The sequence below is a fragment of the Entelurus aequoreus genome, linkage group LG04 (genome assembly GCF_033978785.1).
Source record: "Entelurus aequoreus isolate RoL-2023_Sb linkage group LG04, RoL_Eaeq_v1.1, whole genome shotgun sequence".
NCBI classification, from domain to species: domain Eukaryota; kingdom Metazoa; phylum Chordata; class Actinopteri; order Syngnathiformes; family Syngnathidae; genus Entelurus; species Entelurus aequoreus.
Genome location: NC_084734.1, coordinates 47625634 through 47644859, shown reverse-complemented (window position 1 = coordinate 47644859; position 19226 = coordinate 47625634). Strand labels below are relative to the sequence as shown.

Below are 19226 nucleotides of genomic sequence, written 5' to 3'. Positions count from 1 at the left end.
CGGTGTAAAGCTGCGAGCCATTTGTCTCGTCTCTGTGGGCTTTTATCGCGCTTTGGCAGAACAAAATACAACCTTTGTTTTCCCTGTTTCCAGTTGTGGTTAGCACAACCAAAAACAACACAGTTTTTCGGCATTTTGGAGGCAGAATGACGGGTTTAACCAGCGTAGGTCGACAGGTTAAAGAGTAATGGCAACGGTTTGTTTTCAACGCCAGTCTCGTTGCTATGGCTCGAAGAACCCGTATGTAGCTCAGTTGCCCGGATGTCGGCCCTCACCCATAAAGAAATAATGTTAACTCAATAAAGTGTATTTCTTTTTTTAGCTTTAACTTTTCATTTTTTAGCATTGTAACCACATTTGCAAAGAACTTTTCTCTTCATAGAATTTTCTTTCAATAAAGAAATAAAGTGCAAAAATGTCAAAGCATCATAACAAACTGTAGAGCTGTATTATTTTCAGTTTTGTGCCCAAGGGACTGATTTTATTTAACACTATATTATTATTTATACACCTATAGTGATCACAGAGACAGGTTGTTTTTGTGTTACTGTATATATTTGTTTCTCTGAAAAATCCCACTTAATATACTTTGGGTAACAACAGTCAATATTTATTTATTTTATTTTTTTGGGGGGATAACAGTCAACATTTATTTATTTATTAGATTTTATTTTTTTATTATATAATAAAAGTGAGCTTTTGTTAAACCAAATATTGTGTGTTTTTATTGTGTGTTATATTGTGTGTTTTTTGGGGCGGCGTGGCGAAGTTGGTAGAGTGGCTGTGCCAGCAATCGGAGTGTTGCTGGTTACTGGGGTTCAATTCCCACCTTCTACCTTCCTAGTCACGTCCGTTGTGTCCTTGGGCAAGACACTTCACCCTTTGCCTCTGATGGCTGCTGGTTAGCGCCTTGCATGGCAGCTCCCGCCATCAGTGTGTGAATGTGTGTGTGAATGGGTAAATGTGGAAATACTGTCAAAGCGCTTTGAGTACCTTGAAGGTAGAAAAGCGCTATACAAGTATAACCCATTTATCATTTATATACAACAACCTATCTGGACTCGATAAGAGAATCGATAAGGAATCGGTTCGATAAGAGGATTCGATAATAGGATTCGATAATAGGCTCGAACTCGATAATTCCTTATCAAACATCATCCCTAATTACTGTATTAGTCTTATAAACATTTACATGATACATAACGTCAATATAGTTGTGCATAATTACAGTTCAGATAATGTGGAAGATTAGAACATACTATATAAATGTGTTGTCCGTTTAAAAGATAATTTACATGTCAGCAATTTGTGTTTAAGAAACAATTTTCTGTTGAAGTCTGATTTTGTTTAATGACTTTGAATAGATACATTTTATTTACAATTATACAAATTCGAATTATGATAGTTTTATTTTGAATACATTTTTCTGATTGTTTTTATTATCTTATATACATGTTTTATATTGAATAAATATGCAAACAAAAAGGGCACTTTCCTTTCACTATTTTTGACACATTTCAGGGTGAGCAGTTTACATAAAAATACTACCTACAAGAATAGACTAACGGACAAGATAAGGATAAAATAGTTAATACTAAAATAAAAATGAGTCCAATAAATGAATATTAAAATAATACATCAAACAGGGCTTGTCTAAATTACTTCAAATATGTTTACTAAAGACCATAACTTGAATTATTTTTAATATTGTTAGACCGAACGCGCTCTCTTGAACTCTCGCGATAAACAGACGAGATCGAATCTTCTCGCGGTAGTTCACTGCGCCACTGCATTGCATTAATCAAACTCTCGCGATGTTCCGTTCTCTTCCTTGGCCGTCGTTGACAGAGGTAAGTCGCGATATTACTACAGCACAGACTTTTGACTTCTTTTTTTGTGATAAAACAAGTGTAAAGGGCCACATTATGACATTGTAAACATTTATTTATCCGCGATGCTTTAGATTACCTGACATATGGTGGCGGATGGCTTTTTAAAACGACTTCGTAAAGTGTAGCAGAATAGCCTGAGTGAAGGCTAGTTGTAATGGGCAGCTAGCTAGCAGGCCGTGCATGTGTTCACCAAACTGCTTCGTTTTTTAAAAATATTATATTGCCGGGAAAGACACAATTCGCGTGTGAGTGTTCCTGTTAATTACGAATGTTACAATTAAATATTCTTAATAGCAGGCTGTGCTTAGTGACTCTGCATGTTAAACTGCTAGCCAACGTGTGGATGTAGTCAACTAGCCAGTTATATTGGCAAGCCTTATGGCTTTGATTTGTTTTGTGTGGTCTTTGATGTAACATGTGATGAACCTTCATTTGTGCAGAGACAAAGGCCATGTTCAGTACCAGTGCAAAGATAGTAAAGCCGAATGGCGAAAAGCCAGATGAGTTTGAGTCTGGGATTTCTCAGGTAAGAGTTAATAAATGTGATTCAATTAACACATTGTAAGCATGAATTAACGCTGACGTTATGACCACACGTTTAAACAAAGTAGTTACCTTGATTATCATCACATGTAGTAGTGTTGTTTCATCTGATGTAAAATTGCCATGCTAATCATCATTGATGTTCATGGTCATGTGTGTCCTGTAGGCTCTACTTGAGCTGGAGATGAACTCTGACCTCAAGGCTCAGCTGAGAGAGCTGAACATCACTGCAGCAAAGGTAAGTGCTTAACTAATTTCTACCCATGCGTCTTATTTGCAAGGAGCAAAGTTGTCATGACGTTTTGTCCGACGTGGACATCCAGGGAGTTGCTTTCCTGGCTCTGTCCTGGTGGCGTATGGGAGCGTAGCCTTGAGCTAAGACGTACATTCCTGTTCCACGCCGTCGGAGACAAAGTTCTGTCCCCGACTTCTGGTCGGTGAGGACGAGCATCCTGCATATTCCTACAACTTCCCAGAGTCCTTTTGGGCCGTTACTGGGGAGCCAAACCATGCAGTGTACATTACATTCTGAATCAAGGTAATCTTTTTGTAGGAGATACTAAACTAATTTTCTCCTCAGGAAATTGAGGTTGGTGGTAACAGGAAAGCCATCATCATCTTTGTTCCGGTTCCTCAGCTGAAGTCCTTCCAGAAGATTCAGGTGCGACTGGTGAGGGAGCTGGAAAAGAAGTTCAGCGGGAAGCATGTGGTCTTCATTGCACAGGTGAGAAGCTGCTGAGCGTGTACTATATCGGGTCACTTGATGGCAGACAGCGTCTCAAGTCATGCTGCAGGTCCAGAAGTACATCTGGTGCTGATGAACTCTAATGTATCTTCTATTCATCCATTCCATTCAGCATTTTCTTCCCTGCAAATTTGCAGATTGGTTTTCTTTTAAAAAATAGACAATTCTATTGGCATCTCACTTTTTTCATCGAATTTTGCCATTTGCTGTTGGAACCAACACTGAACCCCAATGATAAGCAGCGTTGCACTTTTTCTCAAGGTTATTAGAATAATAATCTGCAAATTTGAAGTTGATATGTTCCAAGAAAAAGTTGTTGAATTCGACGTGGACATCCAGAGAGTTACTTTTTTGGCTCTGTCCTGGTGGCGTATGGGAGCGTAGCTTTTAGCGAAGACGTATATTCCCGTTCCATGCCGTCGAAAACTAAGCTTTGTCCCTGGCTTCTAGCTGGTGAGGACGAGCGTTCTGCATATTCCTACAACTTCCCAGAGTCCTTTTGGGGCCGTTACTGGGGAGCCAAACCATGCAGTGCACACTGACACAACTTTTTAAGAACTTAAATGTTTGTATAATTTCGTTTGTGTGGGCATATTTAGGGAAGCAATGTGGCTCAGATGGTAGCGCGGCCATTCAGCAACTTGAGGATTTCTGGTACACATCCAACTTCCGCCATCCTAGTCATGGCCATATGTCTTTTTGGTAGCCGGAGAGGCCGTAGACCGTTTACACTGCACACAAATCACATTTTTTTCCAGGTGACTGTTTGCATTGCAAGTAAAATGTGATCTTTATCAGTCTTCAGTGTGAACGCACACTTGCCCCAAAGTGGCCTTGACGTCAGTTGCATGCGCAGTTCGATAAAGTGAAAACAAAGGAAGTTGACCGTATTTCGTAAATGAACAAGGAAGTCGCTACGACTACTACAAAATACGTCGCCACACCTTTTTAAAAATTTGTTTTTTTTTTACGGGCGTATAAAGTCATAAAATGACTAGGGTTGTCGCAGTATGAACATTTCTTCTAACGGTTATTGTGACCAAAATGATCATGTTTACTAGTATCACCGCGGTCATGTGCTCAAAATTTTTAAAAACTACTTATACTGATATCTTTTAACCAAGTTTTATTTAATAAAAACACACACACATTCAACGTGTATGTACCTCAAGTAGAAAGATGAATGTAGATATGAAAGCAACACACGCAATATAAAACAAAGTAATATGGCAGAAACAAAATAATACTAAATGTGAAAATTTTGCTAAATAATCATTTCAATTATTTTTATCATGATTGAAATCACGATTATTAGTCTATTTTTACATTTTCTTAGGAGGTATTTATTTAAGTTATGTACATACATTTACATGTACTAATGTATGTACATGTTGCATCGGGACAGATCCAATAATTATACACCATAAAACATTAACAAAATTCTATGTCACATGAATGGTAATTAAAGTAATCACTTTGTGTAATTTAAAAAACAAAAGTAGTCTAAAAAACATGGTGTTTACTTTTTTAAATCAATATAAAACACAAAGCAATTTGGCTAATGAAGATCAAGTCAAATAAAAAAGCTTTGTTCTTCAACAACCATGTACTGTAGTGCAACCGTTTGCCAACAAAAATAAACAGGAGTGATACCTCTCACCTCTTAAACACAATCTTTGTGTCTCACCGACAACTAAGCTTGCGTTCAATCCGATGAGATGACAATACATTTTAGCTAGTATTGATGTTACTGGAAAACTGACAAAGTTAGCAGTTAAATAAAAGACGATTGAACATCCCAGTAAACAAACTAAAGACTTTATAAACGACTTGTGGCAACGCCTGCTGCATGCTAACTCAGCTGACGGAAGGATGCTCGTTGCACTTTCAAAATGAAACGGCAACATCAAACAGCAAGACCCCATTGAAGTAGAAGCTATTGAAATGAAGAGATCCCTGCGAGTAAATGCAGCCGAACATTTTCAGAGCAAAATCTGTGTAGTCGCCGCCATTTTTCTCGGACTGAACAGCTCTAGTGCGCAGGCCCTGCTGCGCTTAATTTTTCAGGAAGCAAGCAGTGTTGCCTAAAATGCATTAATAAAGTTTTTTCGGTAATTAAAAGTTTAAAGGGTATTACTAACCGTCTGGAATTTTATCGCGGTTTATCATATCGTTTAACGTTACATCCCTTGAATGGAAATATATAGTGTAATATATTTGGGAGGGTTCTAATCTTTTTATGGCTTTAAGTAATATTGTATAGTATTCTACACAGACATCAGCGTGGATCTACGTTAGCTTTATTTTTCAAAGTCACGTGCACAATGTACGTAAGCAAATACCACAGCACCAATTCCGGTCCTTTAACAAGTGTTATTTCTTCGGAATTAAAATATATATTTATAAATTGCATATAACCTATTATTTGCACACTAACGACGCACCGAAAATTCGCCTGCCAAAAAAAACTGCTCATCGAAACAGGAGTTGTGATAAAGTATCCAGTCTGCTGACGGGCTACGTGTTTCTCCGCGTGCACAAATGACGTCGCATTCAGGTCTGGTTGCAATTTTGGCTAAAGTCACATTTGAATAGACTAGATTCCAATTGGATTTGGACTACCCCCTGATGTGGCCTGAATGTGATGCAAAAAGATAAGATTTGAAGCGCTTTTGAGCATTAATGCTGGCAAAAAATTTGGTGTGCAGTGTAAACAGGGCCTTAGGCCCAGATTGGCAGCTACGTTTCTGTCTGCCTACCTCAAATCTAGTTTACCACCATTATGATGGGTTCTCAGTTGTCACTGTAAAGCACTTAGTGTCTAGAAAGCGCTATATAAATCTAATCCATTATTAAGATGTTATACTTGACTCATTGTTTACTTTCAGAGGAGAATTCTGCCCAAACCCACCAGAAAAAGCCGCATTAAGAATAAGCAGAAGCGTCCCAGAAGGTAAGTTCTGACTGAATGTTTTGTTGCAATTTTTTCTTAAAGAGTGATGAGGTCTTCATGTCTGTAGTCTGATGTGGGCATCCAGAGAGTTGCTCTCCTGGCTCTGTCCTGGTGGCGAACGGGAGCGTAGCCTTGAGCTAAGACGTACATTCCCCTTCCACACCGTCAGAGATTAAGTTCTGTCCCCGGTTCATAGCTGGTGAGGACGAACGTCCTGCATATTCCTACAGCTTCCCAGAGTCCTTTGGGACCGTTACTGGGGAGCCAAACCATGCAGTGCACACTTTGAGTCTTAAAGTTGCTGTATGTCGGTCAGTGACCTGCTCTTCTTAAATCAAACCTTCAGGACACGCATGGAGAAAAATAACTCCACAGCTTTAGATTGGTGTTTGGAGTGAGGTGGCGGTCTCGCTCACCTGTTTTAAACTTTGCACGGCAGCCATTGTTTTTATTTTGTAATCCTTTTGTATGCTTGGATCCCTCGTTTGGGTGAGCGTGTAAGGACATGAAATAAGTCAATCAAAGCCAATATTTAATTCAGTATGTGCAGAAGTTTTTACCAAGTTTAACTTCTAAATGTTAAATAGTCCGTTCAGTATAATTTAAGTATATTTGACTAATGTATGGTTCTGATGTAATGTTTGAGTGTTCATCAATGTTGGCTTCTCCTCTAGCCGCACACTGACGTCGGTCCATGACGCCATCTTGGAGGACTTGGTGTTCCCCAGCGAGATTGTGGGAAAGAGAATCCGAGTGAAACTGGACAGCAGCAGACTCATCAAGGTCCACCTGGACAAGGCACAGCAGAACAACGTTGAACACAAAGTATGTCGTCACTGACAGCCTCTTAATAAGTTTGTCTGTAATCCGACGTGGACATCCGGAGAGTTGCTTTCCTGGCTCTGTTCTGGTGGCGTATGGGAGCATAGCCTTGAGCTAAGATGTATATTCCCGTTCCACACCGTCGGAAACTAAGCTTTGTTCCCGGCTTCTAGCTGGTGAGGACGAGCGTCCTGCATATTCCTACAACTTCCCAGAGTCCTTTGGGGCCGTTACTGGGGAGCCAAACCATGCAGTGCACATATTAGCTGTAATCATTTATGAAATAAAGCTGACAAAGTCTCGAAATAATGTTCATCACTGTTAAAATGTCTTTCAGGTGGAAACTTTCTCTGGTGTCTACAAGAAGCTCACTGGCAAAGAAGTCGTCTTTGAATTCCCTGAATTCCAGCTGTAAATGCAGATGACAAAATAAAGTTGTATACTGTTATGTTTGCCTTGTATCCTAATTAACCTACTTCTAACCCTAATTTACTTTGGACAAGTAAAATGCATTGTTAATATTCTGACAGTTTGGTAGGTTGGTCGACAAGATGGTCGAATGTCTGATATAACTACACAATGACAAGCGTGATACCTTTCCTGTAAATATAAAACTAATTGTATTTGATCGTACACTGTTTCAGTAAGTTTTGGCACTAGACTTATGCTAGCATTTACCTATTGCAGGTCTATTCAACTGGTGGTGCTGGGGCCAAATCTGGGCAGAGAATGACAAGAGTTCAGTTCAAAACTTTAAAAGAGGCTTTAACTTTTTTGCTGCAAATTTAATTTAGAAACACTACAACACCCCTGTAGTGTAAAGGACCAAAGCCAACAGGCGCTGGCCCTTTTGACATTTTAACCCAAAGGTTGCGTACACTGCAGTGCACACTTGCATTTGGATAGAGGCTATTTTTTTTCTTATGTTTGACTATTGCCAAAAGTAAAGACAAAAAGAAATGTCTATACAGAGAATGCTGTTTCTCCAAATAGTACATTTGGACAAGTCCCCCCGCCACTTAAATTCTGGAAATGTGACGTCAAGAACAATTAGGTTGATTAACCATGGCCTATTGAGTTGGCTACTTTTAAAATGTTATAACCGGTCGACAGGTAGAGGGCACCATTGTTACGATTTTGACAATCTAACTTCTAGATTGGGCTTTTAACAAAACAAACTTGACGTCTTGTTTATCAACATAAACATCTAAACAGAAAATTTGGTTTTATTGGTGACGTTGTAAACAAAATAGTGTGACGTTAACAAAGAAAACTGCTCGTCCAGATCCCTTTTTTTTAAAAACCTGATTGGAGGAGAACTAAGGGGCGTGGTCAGTGTAACCTGACACCGCGGTGCACGCGCTCCTGTCCCGCTCCAAACCTGCAAGAGAGCAGTCAGGTCAGGAGCAGCACGAGGCCAACATGATGACGCTTGCTACTCATGTTTATTTTTAATCTTTATTAATGATGATTTTTTACTGGCCTCTGGGCTTTTTCTGAACCTTGGACTCGGAGACATGGATACTGTGAGGACGTGGAGTCCGCAGCAAGTAGTGGACTGGATGAAAGGTAAGTTCACCAAACACGACATTTGCTTCTTTTTGGTACTTCAGCAAAATAGTCAAATAACTTTGAATTAACTCTGCTAGCATACTAACTTCGTCAACATTACATTTCAATGTGACTCCAAATATTGTGTGTGCTTGTCAATCGTGAAAATTATAAGTAAAACTTTTGAGTAGCACATAATTATTTTCATAGAAGAAGAAAATGGAGATGTCATGTAGGTGTGAGAGGCAACAACATGACATTTTCTAACCAAATGATAACATTAAGTGCCAGAAACAAAAGTAAACAAATCAGCTTGCCAGCTGAAGGACACACCTGTTTGGTGACGTCACATAGCACCTATGCAGAAAGCTACTGTGTCCATAATAATAATAGCAATGCAAATAAAAATACAAATTGTTTACTGTGCACAGGAGATGAACATTTCAGCACCCACAGCAATGGTGGCCAAAGTGCGGCCTGCAACACAATATAAATCCACAATTAAAAACTAATTACAAGTAGAAAGAAAAGAGTCGTAATACGTAAAGTAACCCGAAAAGTTGGAATGTTGGTTCTTTTAACTCAAAGCTTACATACAGGGCGGTATTTAGATACCTTACCTATATTTTTTTTCTACAAAAGGAAATAAATAAAAATGGCCACAGCATGTTTTGTTTATAGCAGCCCGAGGTGGAACATTTTTGGACACCCCAGATTTACACTGCTGGGTTATGTAGGATTGCACGCGAGCTATCAACATATTCATTCAGAATGATAGATAATGTTGACTATTAATGTCTAGTTTTGTTAAAGCCACATGCACTTATTTTTTTAAGTGCATGTAGCCAAGTTCAGTAAAGTTGTGATGTTATTGTGACGTGTGTATTTAACAAACAGTGGGACATTTGCCAATGTGGAGGTTTGAGAAAACATGTTATTGTAAGACTGCCAACATATAACTTAAAAGATACACTGTAAATTTCGCCAACTTTGCGCACCCAACCAGTCACAAACCACACCCCCACCTGCATGTCTGCTGGGTGAGAGGCCAGGTGTAAATGTCCACCACAATAGATTTAGTTTATATCTTTAGTTAAGTTAAAGTTAAAGTTCCAATGATTGTCACACACACACTAGGTGTGGCGAAATTATTCTCTGCATTTGACCCATCACCCTTGATCGTCCCCTGGGAGGTGAGGGGAGCAGTGGCTGCGCCCGGGAATCATTTTGGTGATTTAACCCCCAAATCCAACCCTTGATGCTGAGTGCCAAGCAGGGAGGTAATGGGTCCCATTTTTATAGTCTTTGGTATGACTCGACCGGGGTTTGAACTCACAACCTACCAATCTCAGGGCGGACACTCTAACCAGTCGCAGTACAACATGCATGTGTGTGCATATAGACTGTATTAAAGTTAATTATATTAATTAAGTGCTAAACAAGCCTCAACACACTCAACATCGTTGATTCATCTCTTCAGGTAAGTCATAGTACAGCATGCATGTGCGTGCATGTAGACTGTAGTGAAGATAATTATCGTCATAAGGCAGTAAACAAGCCTCAACACACAAAGAGCAAAACACACACACACTTCCTGCGTGTGAGAGGTCACAAGGTTAAAAAACGGATACTCTAACCACTAGGCCCTGAGCAGGTTAGTGTGAACAGTGACCATGGAGGCGGTAAAAAAAGACAAAATGGCAGTGGGGCTCAGTCAGTCACATGACCAGAACTTTTGTGGTGGTTCAGTTGGATATGCTGTATTTCTGATATTCCGACATGTGACTTCTTCCCGGAAGTAAAAACCAGTGGTGGTCAACCAAGCCAAGATTCTCTTAAACAACAAGCAGCGTGCGAACTATCTGAGTACAAAAGAGGCTTAAATCTTTCTGCAAAAAGCAGATACGAGCAAAAATTTTAATAATGTAATGGAATAGATCCAGAGTTTCCCGAGCCACCGCCTAAACTAACGTCTTAACAAGCTGCTGCGCTTGGTTCTGCCTCCCCTGTCAGTACTTCTCTCTGCTGTGCTGCTGTCCCCCAGCATTGTCCCACCCACAGAGCCATCTGATTGGTTACACGGAGAGCAGTAACAGCCAATCAGCAGTGCATATTCAGAGCACATGGAGTCAGTACTCACAGCACAGTCAGGTGGGGTGAGCAGATAGGTGTTTAGCAGGTAAGCATAAGGCAGCGGACTCTCCCCAAATTATAATAAACCCCTCCCAGTCAACTACTAGTAACATCACTATGAGCCCGTTGACGTTCTAGAAACACAAGCGGCAGCTCAGCTCGCTCGCAGTCCTTGAGATGAAAGCTAATTAGCTTTTAGCGTAACGTTAGCTCACTGTGCGCGTGTGCCTGTGTGCGTGCGTGGGTGCGTGTGTGTGTGCGCCCCACATGAAACGGACAGCAAAGCCCAGTCTGTTAGTTGTTAACTGTAGGTCAATAATGCTTGTCTTTCTCTCCTTTTTCTGTGTTGATGGAGCTGTGTTGAAGCAGCAAAAACGACATGATGTTAAATGAAGAGTTTCGTGGAGCTGTCTCTGATAGTTTATATAATAATGTAACTGCATCATTATTATTATTATTTTTTTATTTCATAAAGAAATACAATCATGTGTGCTTACGGACTGTATCCCTGCAGACTGTATTGATCTATATTGATATATAACCTATATATTGTGTTTTTTATGTTGATTTAATAAAAAAAAAACTTTTGATTTTTATTTATTTTTTATTTTTTTCAAATTTCTTGTGCGGCCCGGTGGTTGGGGACCACTGCCTTAACTAACACATTTTCTGGGAGAAACACTGAGATCCCTATACTTTTATATATATAAAAAAAAATTGTCGAGTGATATCAAGGATCATACATCGATCGCGTTCTTCGACATATCGAACTATTGTGCTCCAGACGCCATTCTACACGACAAAACAGATGAAAACTTAGAAAAGCATTGAGGTCTACAACTTCTTAGACTTAGACTTAGACTTAGACAAACTTTAATGATCCACAAGGGAAATTGTTCAACACAGTAGCTCAGTTACAATGATGGAAAGGACAATGCAGGTATAAATAGACTAATATAGCTATAAAAAAAAATCTAGCATATATACGAATATATACATAATATGTGTACAGAGTAATTTATATACAGATATATTATATTATGTCTATAACATATATACAATATAAACCAATGACCATGTACAATATTACAGTACCGGTATATACAGTCTATATGACAGCAGCAGCATAAAATAGAGAATAGGTCCAGCAGGAAATAGAAAATAGACATTATAAACAAAGAGAAGTAGCTAACATGTCAGGTGTCAGGTAATAGGCAGATGTCATCTATTGCTGTATGGCGAGGGATTATACAGCTGGATGGAGTGTGGATTGAAGGAGTTCTTGAATCGCACAGTGCGGGAAGGAAGTTGAAGGAGCCTGTTGGAGTATGAACTCCGCTGTCCCTTAATTTTCAGGTGGAGTGGATGGGCAGGATTGTCCATGATGGCCAGCAGTTTGTCCAGTGACCTCCTGTCCCTCACTGACACAAACGCCTCCAATTGCGTGCCAATAATTTGGCCGGCTTTCCGGATCAGATTATCAATCCGGTTTGAGTCCCTTTTGCTGGTGCTGCTCCCCCAACAAACCACTGCAAAGTACAGTGCACTGGCCACAACAGACTGATAAAAGATCTCCAACAGCTTGCTGCACACATTGAATGACCTAAGCTTCCTCAGGAAAAAGAGTCTGCTCATGCCCTTCTTGTAAACAGCTTTGCAGTTGTCCTTCCAGTCCAGTCTGCTGTTCAAGTGGACTCCCAGGTACTTTTACTGCTCCACTACTGCCACCTCCCGGCCCTGGATCTTGAAGGGCTCCACCGGGGTCACTCTCTTCCTGAAGTCGATGACCAGCTCCTTGGTCTTGTCCACATTAAGGACCAGATGGTTCGCCTGAGACCACTCCACAAAGTCAGCGATCAGTGTCCTGTACTCCAATTCCCGTCCCTCTCCGATACACCCGACCACAGCAGAGTCGTCAGAGTATTTCTGCAGGTGGCAGGACCTGGAACTATACTGGAAGTGTGAGGTGTACAGGGTGAACAGGAAAGGAGACAGGACGGTCCCCTGTGGAGCACCTACACCACTGACCACAGTATCCGACACGGAGCTCCCCAGTCGCACAAACTGGGGCCTGTCAGACAAGTAATCAGTGATCCAGGAGACAATGGATGAACTGACACCCATCCTGAGCAACTTGTCACTCATCAGAATTGGGTGAATGGTGTTAAAGGCACTGAAGGAATCAAAAAACATGATCCTCACAGTGCCCTTCCCACCATCCAGGTGAGAGTGAGCATGATGCAGCAGGTAGATAACAGCATCGTCCACTCCTACATGGGGCTGATATGCAAACTGTAGAGGATCCAGGGAAGGAGCCACCAGTGGCCTCAGCTGATCCAGCACAAGTCTCTCGAGGACCTTCATGACCTGGGACGTCAGGGCTACAGGTCTGAAGTCATTTGAGCTCGATGGGATGGGCTTCTTGGGCACCGGCACTATGCAGGATGTTTTCCATAGCACTGGTATCCGTTCTAGCTTCAGACTCAGGTTGAAGATGGAGTGCAGGATCCCAGTTAGCTGAGCAGCGCAAGTCTTCAGGACCCAGGGGTTGACTCGGTCAGGGCCTGCTGACTTAGCTGGATTGACTTTCTCCAGCTGCCGTCTTACAAGTCCAGGTGTCAGACACACCGGGCTGGCTTTCTCAGTGGGGCTGGAAGTGGGGGAGGGGAGAGGGGGGGGAAAAACGGCTGTGGCAGGTAAAAGAGAAGGAGGGGGAGGTGGAGGTGTGAGAACAGGAGTAGTGGGGGGAGGGCCAGTAAGGGGTGCGTTGCTAAATCTGTTGAAAAACAAATTCAGCTCGTTGGCTCTATCTGCACCCCCATTCAGCAGTTTGGCTTTATTGTTGAAGCCTGTGATGGCCTTCATACCCTTCCAAACCTCACGAGTGTTGTTCTGTTGGAGTTTAGCTTCAAGCTTCCTTCTATAGGCATCTTTCCCTTCTTGAAGATTAACTTTGAGCTGCCACTGAATCCTCTTCAACTCGTCCCGATCACCGGATCTGAAGGCTCGCTTCTTTTTATTTAGCAGCACCTTTAGCTGGCTGGTGATCCAGGGCTTGTTATTTGGGTACAGTGGACAGTTTTTGTCGGGATGATGGAGTCCTCACAGAAATTCTTTGTATGTGGCTGCTGGGTCATGGAAATTGGTATTAAGCCTCTCCCGGAAAAATATGCATGTTTTTTTTGCTCGGGTAAGGTTGCATTTCATGATTTAACTTTGCGTGTACTGCTATGTTTGTTGCTGTTGCACGCGCCGTTTACAAGTAGCGTGTTTCCCCCCGTCTTTATCTAAATATAACTATAGACGTCAACATTGTGTATGTGCTGAAAGCCTCATTTATGATTGCTGCCTTTTGGTAAAATGTTAACTCTTTTAGGTTTTGCTCACATTTGCTTTCATTCATGTAGACTCGCCGAGTTGGTGATTTTTTTAATAACTTGTAGCATACGTGCCTAAGAAATACGAATAATATCTAGATAGTACTTTAATGTGAAATAATAACCGTTAAAAGTATATCACTGCAAACTCATGCATTCTTTGACTCTGCTCCCTTGGACTGGAATGTGAGCTGCATGCTTTTCTCGTCGTTTCGTAAAATCTTGCACTCTTCCTCCCGTTTTGATTACCTCTTGAGGAACTCTGAAGTAACGTTTATCCTTTTCGCAATTTAAACGATTCATACAGCCAAAAACAATACAAACATAGGGCATTTTTTCTTTGAGAAAGGCTAAATGGCGCGTAGTACCCATTGATAAAAGAGTTAGCTTGACCACGCGTATTCATTGGGCGGGACGTGAGCTGGACACGATCACGTCAGTAACATACCAGCAATTAGAATTCATAACATACAACATAAAATAAATATTAGAATGGCCCCCAATCCATGGATTTTTCAGAATGCGTTAGCAGACGTTTGGACACCCATGAGTGAAGGAAACACCTAGTTGATGATAGTTATTAGCAAGGGCAGTTGTTGTCTATGACTTGGTTAGATGTGTTGTGTAGAAGTCAACAGAACCTTTCAACACCTTGGAGCAGATCTTAGATCAGCAAGCATCTCCTCTGTACGTGTATGTGTATCCAATTGATCATGTGACCCACAGACGAGTTTGGTGTGTTCAGATGGATCTACGTTCTAGTGCTCGCAAGTCATCTACCAAACAGGTTCCAGTTTTGATAGCTCGTCTACTGGACTGTTGTTGGCTCGCTTTGTGTTCAAGTCACAAAACACAACCGTCGGGTTGCCACACCAGAACCTGGTCCTGCTCTCTACCTGTCAACTACTCTTCCATCTGCAGTCCATTTCATTGCAGCATAATCCCCATGGGAGTATTAGTGTGGTAACTTCCACTGGAGCAAGTTCAAATCCTGACAGAAACGTTGTGGTTTGGACCTGATGTGGAGTAGGATCATGTGACCTGCAGCCTGTTGTTTGTTCAGTGGGAGGGGAACCTCCACAACGTTGCTGGGCACGTCACCGTAGTCCATAGCGACTGTTATGGAACATGTACAACATTGGAAACACCATTTGTACATACAGGTACACGTAGTATACACATACATACAGTATGTGCATGCACACGCTTGCGTTAGTACCACTGGATTGATGGCAAAGTGAGGATGAAGATTTTGTAACTGGCATTACATCTATAGTCATAGCTTCTGGTTTTGGAACAAATTCAAACTTTGACCTCTTTGTGCATGTGTGAGTTGCCCACACAATCACACTTCCTGTTTGCAAGTGTGCACGCCTCCCTCAAGGAAATCCTTTTCCTCTTTAATGTTGTTTGGTCAATGCAAATGTGCACATGAGCGTGTGCCACCTCTTTTCCTCTATGCCCTGCCTACTTGCTGTTGTCGTGCCATGTTAGTTTGTGCTCTTTGGGCTTCTCTCATGATGTCATCACACATAACAGCTGTCTTACGCGAATGAGATGTTAATTATAGTGAATACATTCATGTCTAATTAGTGGCTTGCTGTTGCTCACGTTTGTTGTGTGTGCGTGTGTGTGTTTATCCTGTGTGACTTGTTGACCTTTGCTCAATGATTAACTGGACTGTTAATAAGCAAAAGTGATGAGAGATGGTATTATTAGAGATAATATTGTTAGAGATTATATTACAAAAGTATTACATTATTATAGAGATTACATTATTAGAGATTATTTTATTAGAGATGTTATTAGAGTTGCTGTTATCAGTATTATCAGAAATTATATAATAAAATACATTATTAGAGATGTTAGCAGTATTTGTATTAGATATTATATATGTTGTATTTATCAGAGATGTTATTTAAAAAAATGTTATTAGCGATGTTGTTTTAAATGTTTTTATTGGAGATTATATTTTTAGAAATGTTTTCATTTGAGATTTTATTAGAGATGTCATTTTATATGTCAGTATTAGATATGTTATTTTTTTTTAGAGATGTTATTAGAGATGCTGTTATTATTAGAGATGTTATTAGAGATGCTGTTATTATTAGAGATGTTATTAGAGCTAATTTTATTAGAACATGTATTTTTAGAGACAATTTAGTAGAGATGTTATTAATATGGTTGATGTTGTTATTGGAGATGTTATGATTAGATATTTTATTATTAGAGATTATATTATTCGAGATGTTATTTGTTAAAGTGTGAATGAAGGAGATGTCTGCTCAGGGCCGTATTATAATAACAGCAGTAGTATTGTATGTGTGATGGTGAAGGAATAAGCAGTCCATAGATGATCGTGTGACTGTGAGTTTTGTGCAGTGTGAGAATTGTGGCTGATGCCAAAGCACACAAAGCGTCTCTGCAGTATTCCAGGGTGGCGTTACTGCTTGCCGTGTGCCAGACGTTTGAAGACCCTGCCAGTGGGAGCAGAGCAAACAAAGGTGCTGCACTAAAACCTTCTTACATGTGGAATGAAAAAAATGTCTGCACTTTAATTTACGTCTTCATCCTCCTAGGACAGCTTATAATTTCATGTCTGAGCTGACAATCATCTTCAAACCCTTGTCCGTGTTTGTGTGTCCGTGTGGTGTCTTCATCGTATGGGCAGCTGTTTTCCGGCACCCGGACCTGAGGCCGAGGGTCTATGCCTTTTACCACCCCAGGCCCGGGGGGCCCTCCCGTTCATATGTCAGGACACACAGAAGTGAGCCAGGTCACCGAGCAGTCATCCAGGTCCGCCAGGCCACGCAAACCATTAGGAGCACGATAAATCGGGCAACGCAGGATCACGTGGTCGGCAGTCTGCTCCTCCGCGCCACACTCACACGTCGCGTTAGGTGCTAAGCCCCACTGGAACATGTTTGAGCGAAAGCGACCGACACCAGTTCGGAGGCGGTTAAGCCTCACCCAGGCCACTCATGGTAGTGAGAGGCCTGGTATTGAGCCGGTGTCAGGTATGAAGTCACGGAGTCTGGAGGAGATGGTATGCTCCAGGTCCGTGCTCCATTTGTGATTCGCCCAGTGAGCCGCCCTGATGTTGTTGTCACTGCATTGCTGCAGGAGCTTCAGGGCGGCTGGTACCAGTGGGTCTCTGGAGAGGAGGCGGGGCGTTGGCTCTGAGGAGAGTGTGAGCCTTTCATGGAGCAGGTGGTTCTCATCCATGTTTGCCCGGCCCGCCAGAGTTGCTACAGCACCTTGGCGACGAAGCTCAGCGGGTTGGATGCCTGCTAAGATGGGCAGTAGCTCCACAGGGGTGGGGCGCAGGCATCCAGTGATAACTCGCAAGGCTTCGTTGATCGGGACATCAAGTTGTTTAGAGTGAGCACTGCGCGCCCAGACAGGTGCGCAGTACTCAGCAGTTGAGTAGACCAGGGCAAGTGCTGCTGTTCGCAGAGTTCTTGCCCCGGCACCCCAACCGGACCCGACCAACCGTCTCAGCAGTGAGACGCGGGTGTTGAGTTTCTTGCGTGTTGCCAAGAGGTGTTTACGGAAAGTGAGCGACCTGTCCAGGGTGACCCCAAGGTATTTAGGGTCAGGGCGAGGGTCTTCAGGTGTAGGACGAGGCCGGCATAGGGTAAGGGAAGCCCCATCCGGCTTCCGCACCTCGAACCTGATCTCACGATCCGCTTCCCAATTGTATAGGTGGAAAGCTTGTGTCACCGTCTTGGATTCGCTGAGCTTCAATCTCCAGTTATGGAGGTAAGCCACTAAAGTCTCCATGTCCTGGCTTAGAGTTCCCTCCAAGGCCTGCCAGTCCCTGTCGGAGTGCAGCAGCGCGAGATCGTCTGCGTATGCGAACCTCCGTGAGACTGTGGCAGGCAGGTCGTATGTATAGATGTTATACAGGAGGGGAGCCAGGACAGATCCCTGGGGGACGCCATTTTTCAGGCGCCGCAACCTGCTTTTATCTCCGTTACTGGTGGTGAGAGTAAAGCTGCGGTTCCAGACAAGCTCCATGATCATTTTGACCATGTGCCTGTCTGGAAGCAGGCGGAGAAGTTTGCAGGTGAGGCCGCGGTGCCAGACTGTGTCATAGGCAGCAGTCAGGTCTATGAAGACGGCACCGGCCTTCTTTTTCGCCTCAAAGCAGTCCTCGATGTCCTGGGTAAGGAGGGCGACCTGATCCACCGTGGACTTCCCACGTCGAAAACCCGCCTGCTCCCGGGGGAGGTGGGGGTCTATGATGGGCTCGACACGGGCGTGAATCAGGCGCTCGAGGACTTTAAAGGGGACGCAGAGCAACGAGATTGGTCTGTAGCTCGTTACGTCATCCTTTGGCTTGTTCGGCTTGGGGATAGCGACAACAGTGGCCCTTCTCCAAATCCTGGGGATCCGGAGTTGGCGCAGGCAAGAAGACAGGAAAACTCTCAGCCAGGACTTCATTGCAGGGGCAGCGTGGAGCACGAGTTCTGGGCAGATGTTGTCAGGCCCAGCAGACTTGCCTGGTTTGGTGTACTGGAGGGCAGCTGTGAACTCCTCCGGTGAAAACTCACCGGAGATGTTACACTCGCTAGATGTTGTTGTCCTCCAGAGGTCTGCAGTTTCCTGGCGCACCGCCCGGGAAAAATCTCGATTTATCCCGGTATATGCCCCGTTTTTCACAACCTGTGCTGCAATAGCATTTGCGGTAACGGGGCATGTTCGGGGTGCGCGCTCAGACCTACCAGTCAAGTTGTTCAAAGTGCACCACGCGATACGGCTAGTGTGCGAGAAGTCGATGGAGTGGACTGCCTCTTTCCAGCGCTGGTGCCTCTTCCTTCCAAGAGTGGAAAGAAGGGCAGTGGCTGAATTGTTGGCCTCCGGGCCATAGGGAGCCCGGAGGAAGGCGCTGTAGAGGGTCTCGCACTCGCCATCCCAGCATGGTTTGTAGTTCTTACGCCGGCCGCGTGGGATGGCTTTTTTGGCCGCAGATGTTAGTGCCCTACAGAAGTCCTGGTATGCCTCGTCCACGTTGGGTGTGTCTGGTGGTGGGAGACACCGTGTGGACTTGTTGGTATGGAGGCGATAGAGTTTCCAATTGGCCTTCCGGAAGTTCCATCGCTTCATCGGTCCGCTCGGAACTGTTGTCACGAGGTCGGGCACCGATATCAGCGACGGTCGGTGTTGCGACCTGGGGAACATTCCTAGAACACGTCTGTCGGGGAGCT

General features: G+C 42.9%; 2 protein-coding genes and 4 non-coding genes across 6 annotated transcripts in view; all 6 read left to right on the top strand.

Moving 5' to 3' along the window:
* The first annotated feature begins 1778 nt into the window (after positions 1 to 1778).
* Positions 1779 to 7403, top strand: LOC133648696 (small ribosomal subunit protein eS7). Its single transcript, XM_062045027.1, has 7 exons — positions 1779 to 1850; positions 2333 to 2418; positions 2602 to 2673; positions 3016 to 3159; positions 6069 to 6133; positions 6808 to 6958; positions 7293 to 7403. Exons 2-7 carry the CDS (start codon positions 2344 to 2346, stop codon positions 7368 to 7370), a joined length of 585 nt encoding a protein of 194 aa, XP_061901011.1. The 5' UTR covers positions 1779 to 1850; positions 2333 to 2343; the 3' UTR covers positions 7371 to 7403.
* Positions 2742 to 2959, top strand: LOC133649284 (small nucleolar RNA SNORA73 family). The gene has a single exon (XR_009826027.1). It is a non-coding gene; the product is annotated as a small nucleolar RNA SNORA73 family (small nucleolar RNA).
* Positions 3503 to 3721, top strand: LOC133649288 (small nucleolar RNA SNORA73 family). Its single transcript, XR_009826031.1, has one exon. It is a non-coding gene; the product is annotated as a small nucleolar RNA SNORA73 family (small nucleolar RNA).
* LOC133649285 (small nucleolar RNA SNORA73 family) lies at positions 6202 to 6419 on the top strand. The gene has a single exon (XR_009826028.1). It is a non-coding gene; the product is annotated as a small nucleolar RNA SNORA73 family (small nucleolar RNA).
* Positions 7001 to 7218, top strand: LOC133649286 (small nucleolar RNA SNORA73 family). Its single transcript, XR_009826029.1, has one exon. It is a non-coding gene; the product is annotated as a small nucleolar RNA SNORA73 family (small nucleolar RNA).
* Positions 7404 to 8350: 947 nt separating the features above from the next.
* LOC133648695 (connector enhancer of kinase suppressor of ras 3-like) overlaps positions 8351 to 19226 on the top strand; it is a 34738-nt gene continuing 23862 nt past the window's right edge. The window contains exon 1 of the mRNA XM_062045025.1: positions 8351 to 8524. Within this exon, the coding sequence (XP_061901009.1) occupies positions 8473 to 8524 (52 nt within the window). The 5' untranslated portion in view covers positions 8351 to 8472. The remainder of the gene's footprint in view (positions 8525 to 19226) is intronic.

Excerpts from the sequence above, each read along its gene's own strand:
- LOC133648696 (XM_062045027.1), top strand. The coding sequence starts at position 2,344 with ATGTTCAGTACCAGTGCAAAGATAGTAAAGCCGAATGGCGAAAAGCCA. Across the intron at positions 2,674-3,015 it reads TGAACATCACTGCAGCAAAG|GAAATTGAGGTTGGTGGTAA; the intron begins GTAAGTGCTTAA and ends TTTTCTCCTCAG. Across the intron at positions 6,134-6,807 it reads AAGCAGAAGCGTCCCAGAAG|CCGCACACTGACGTCGGTCC; the intron begins GTAAGTTCTGAC and ends CTTCTCCTCTAG.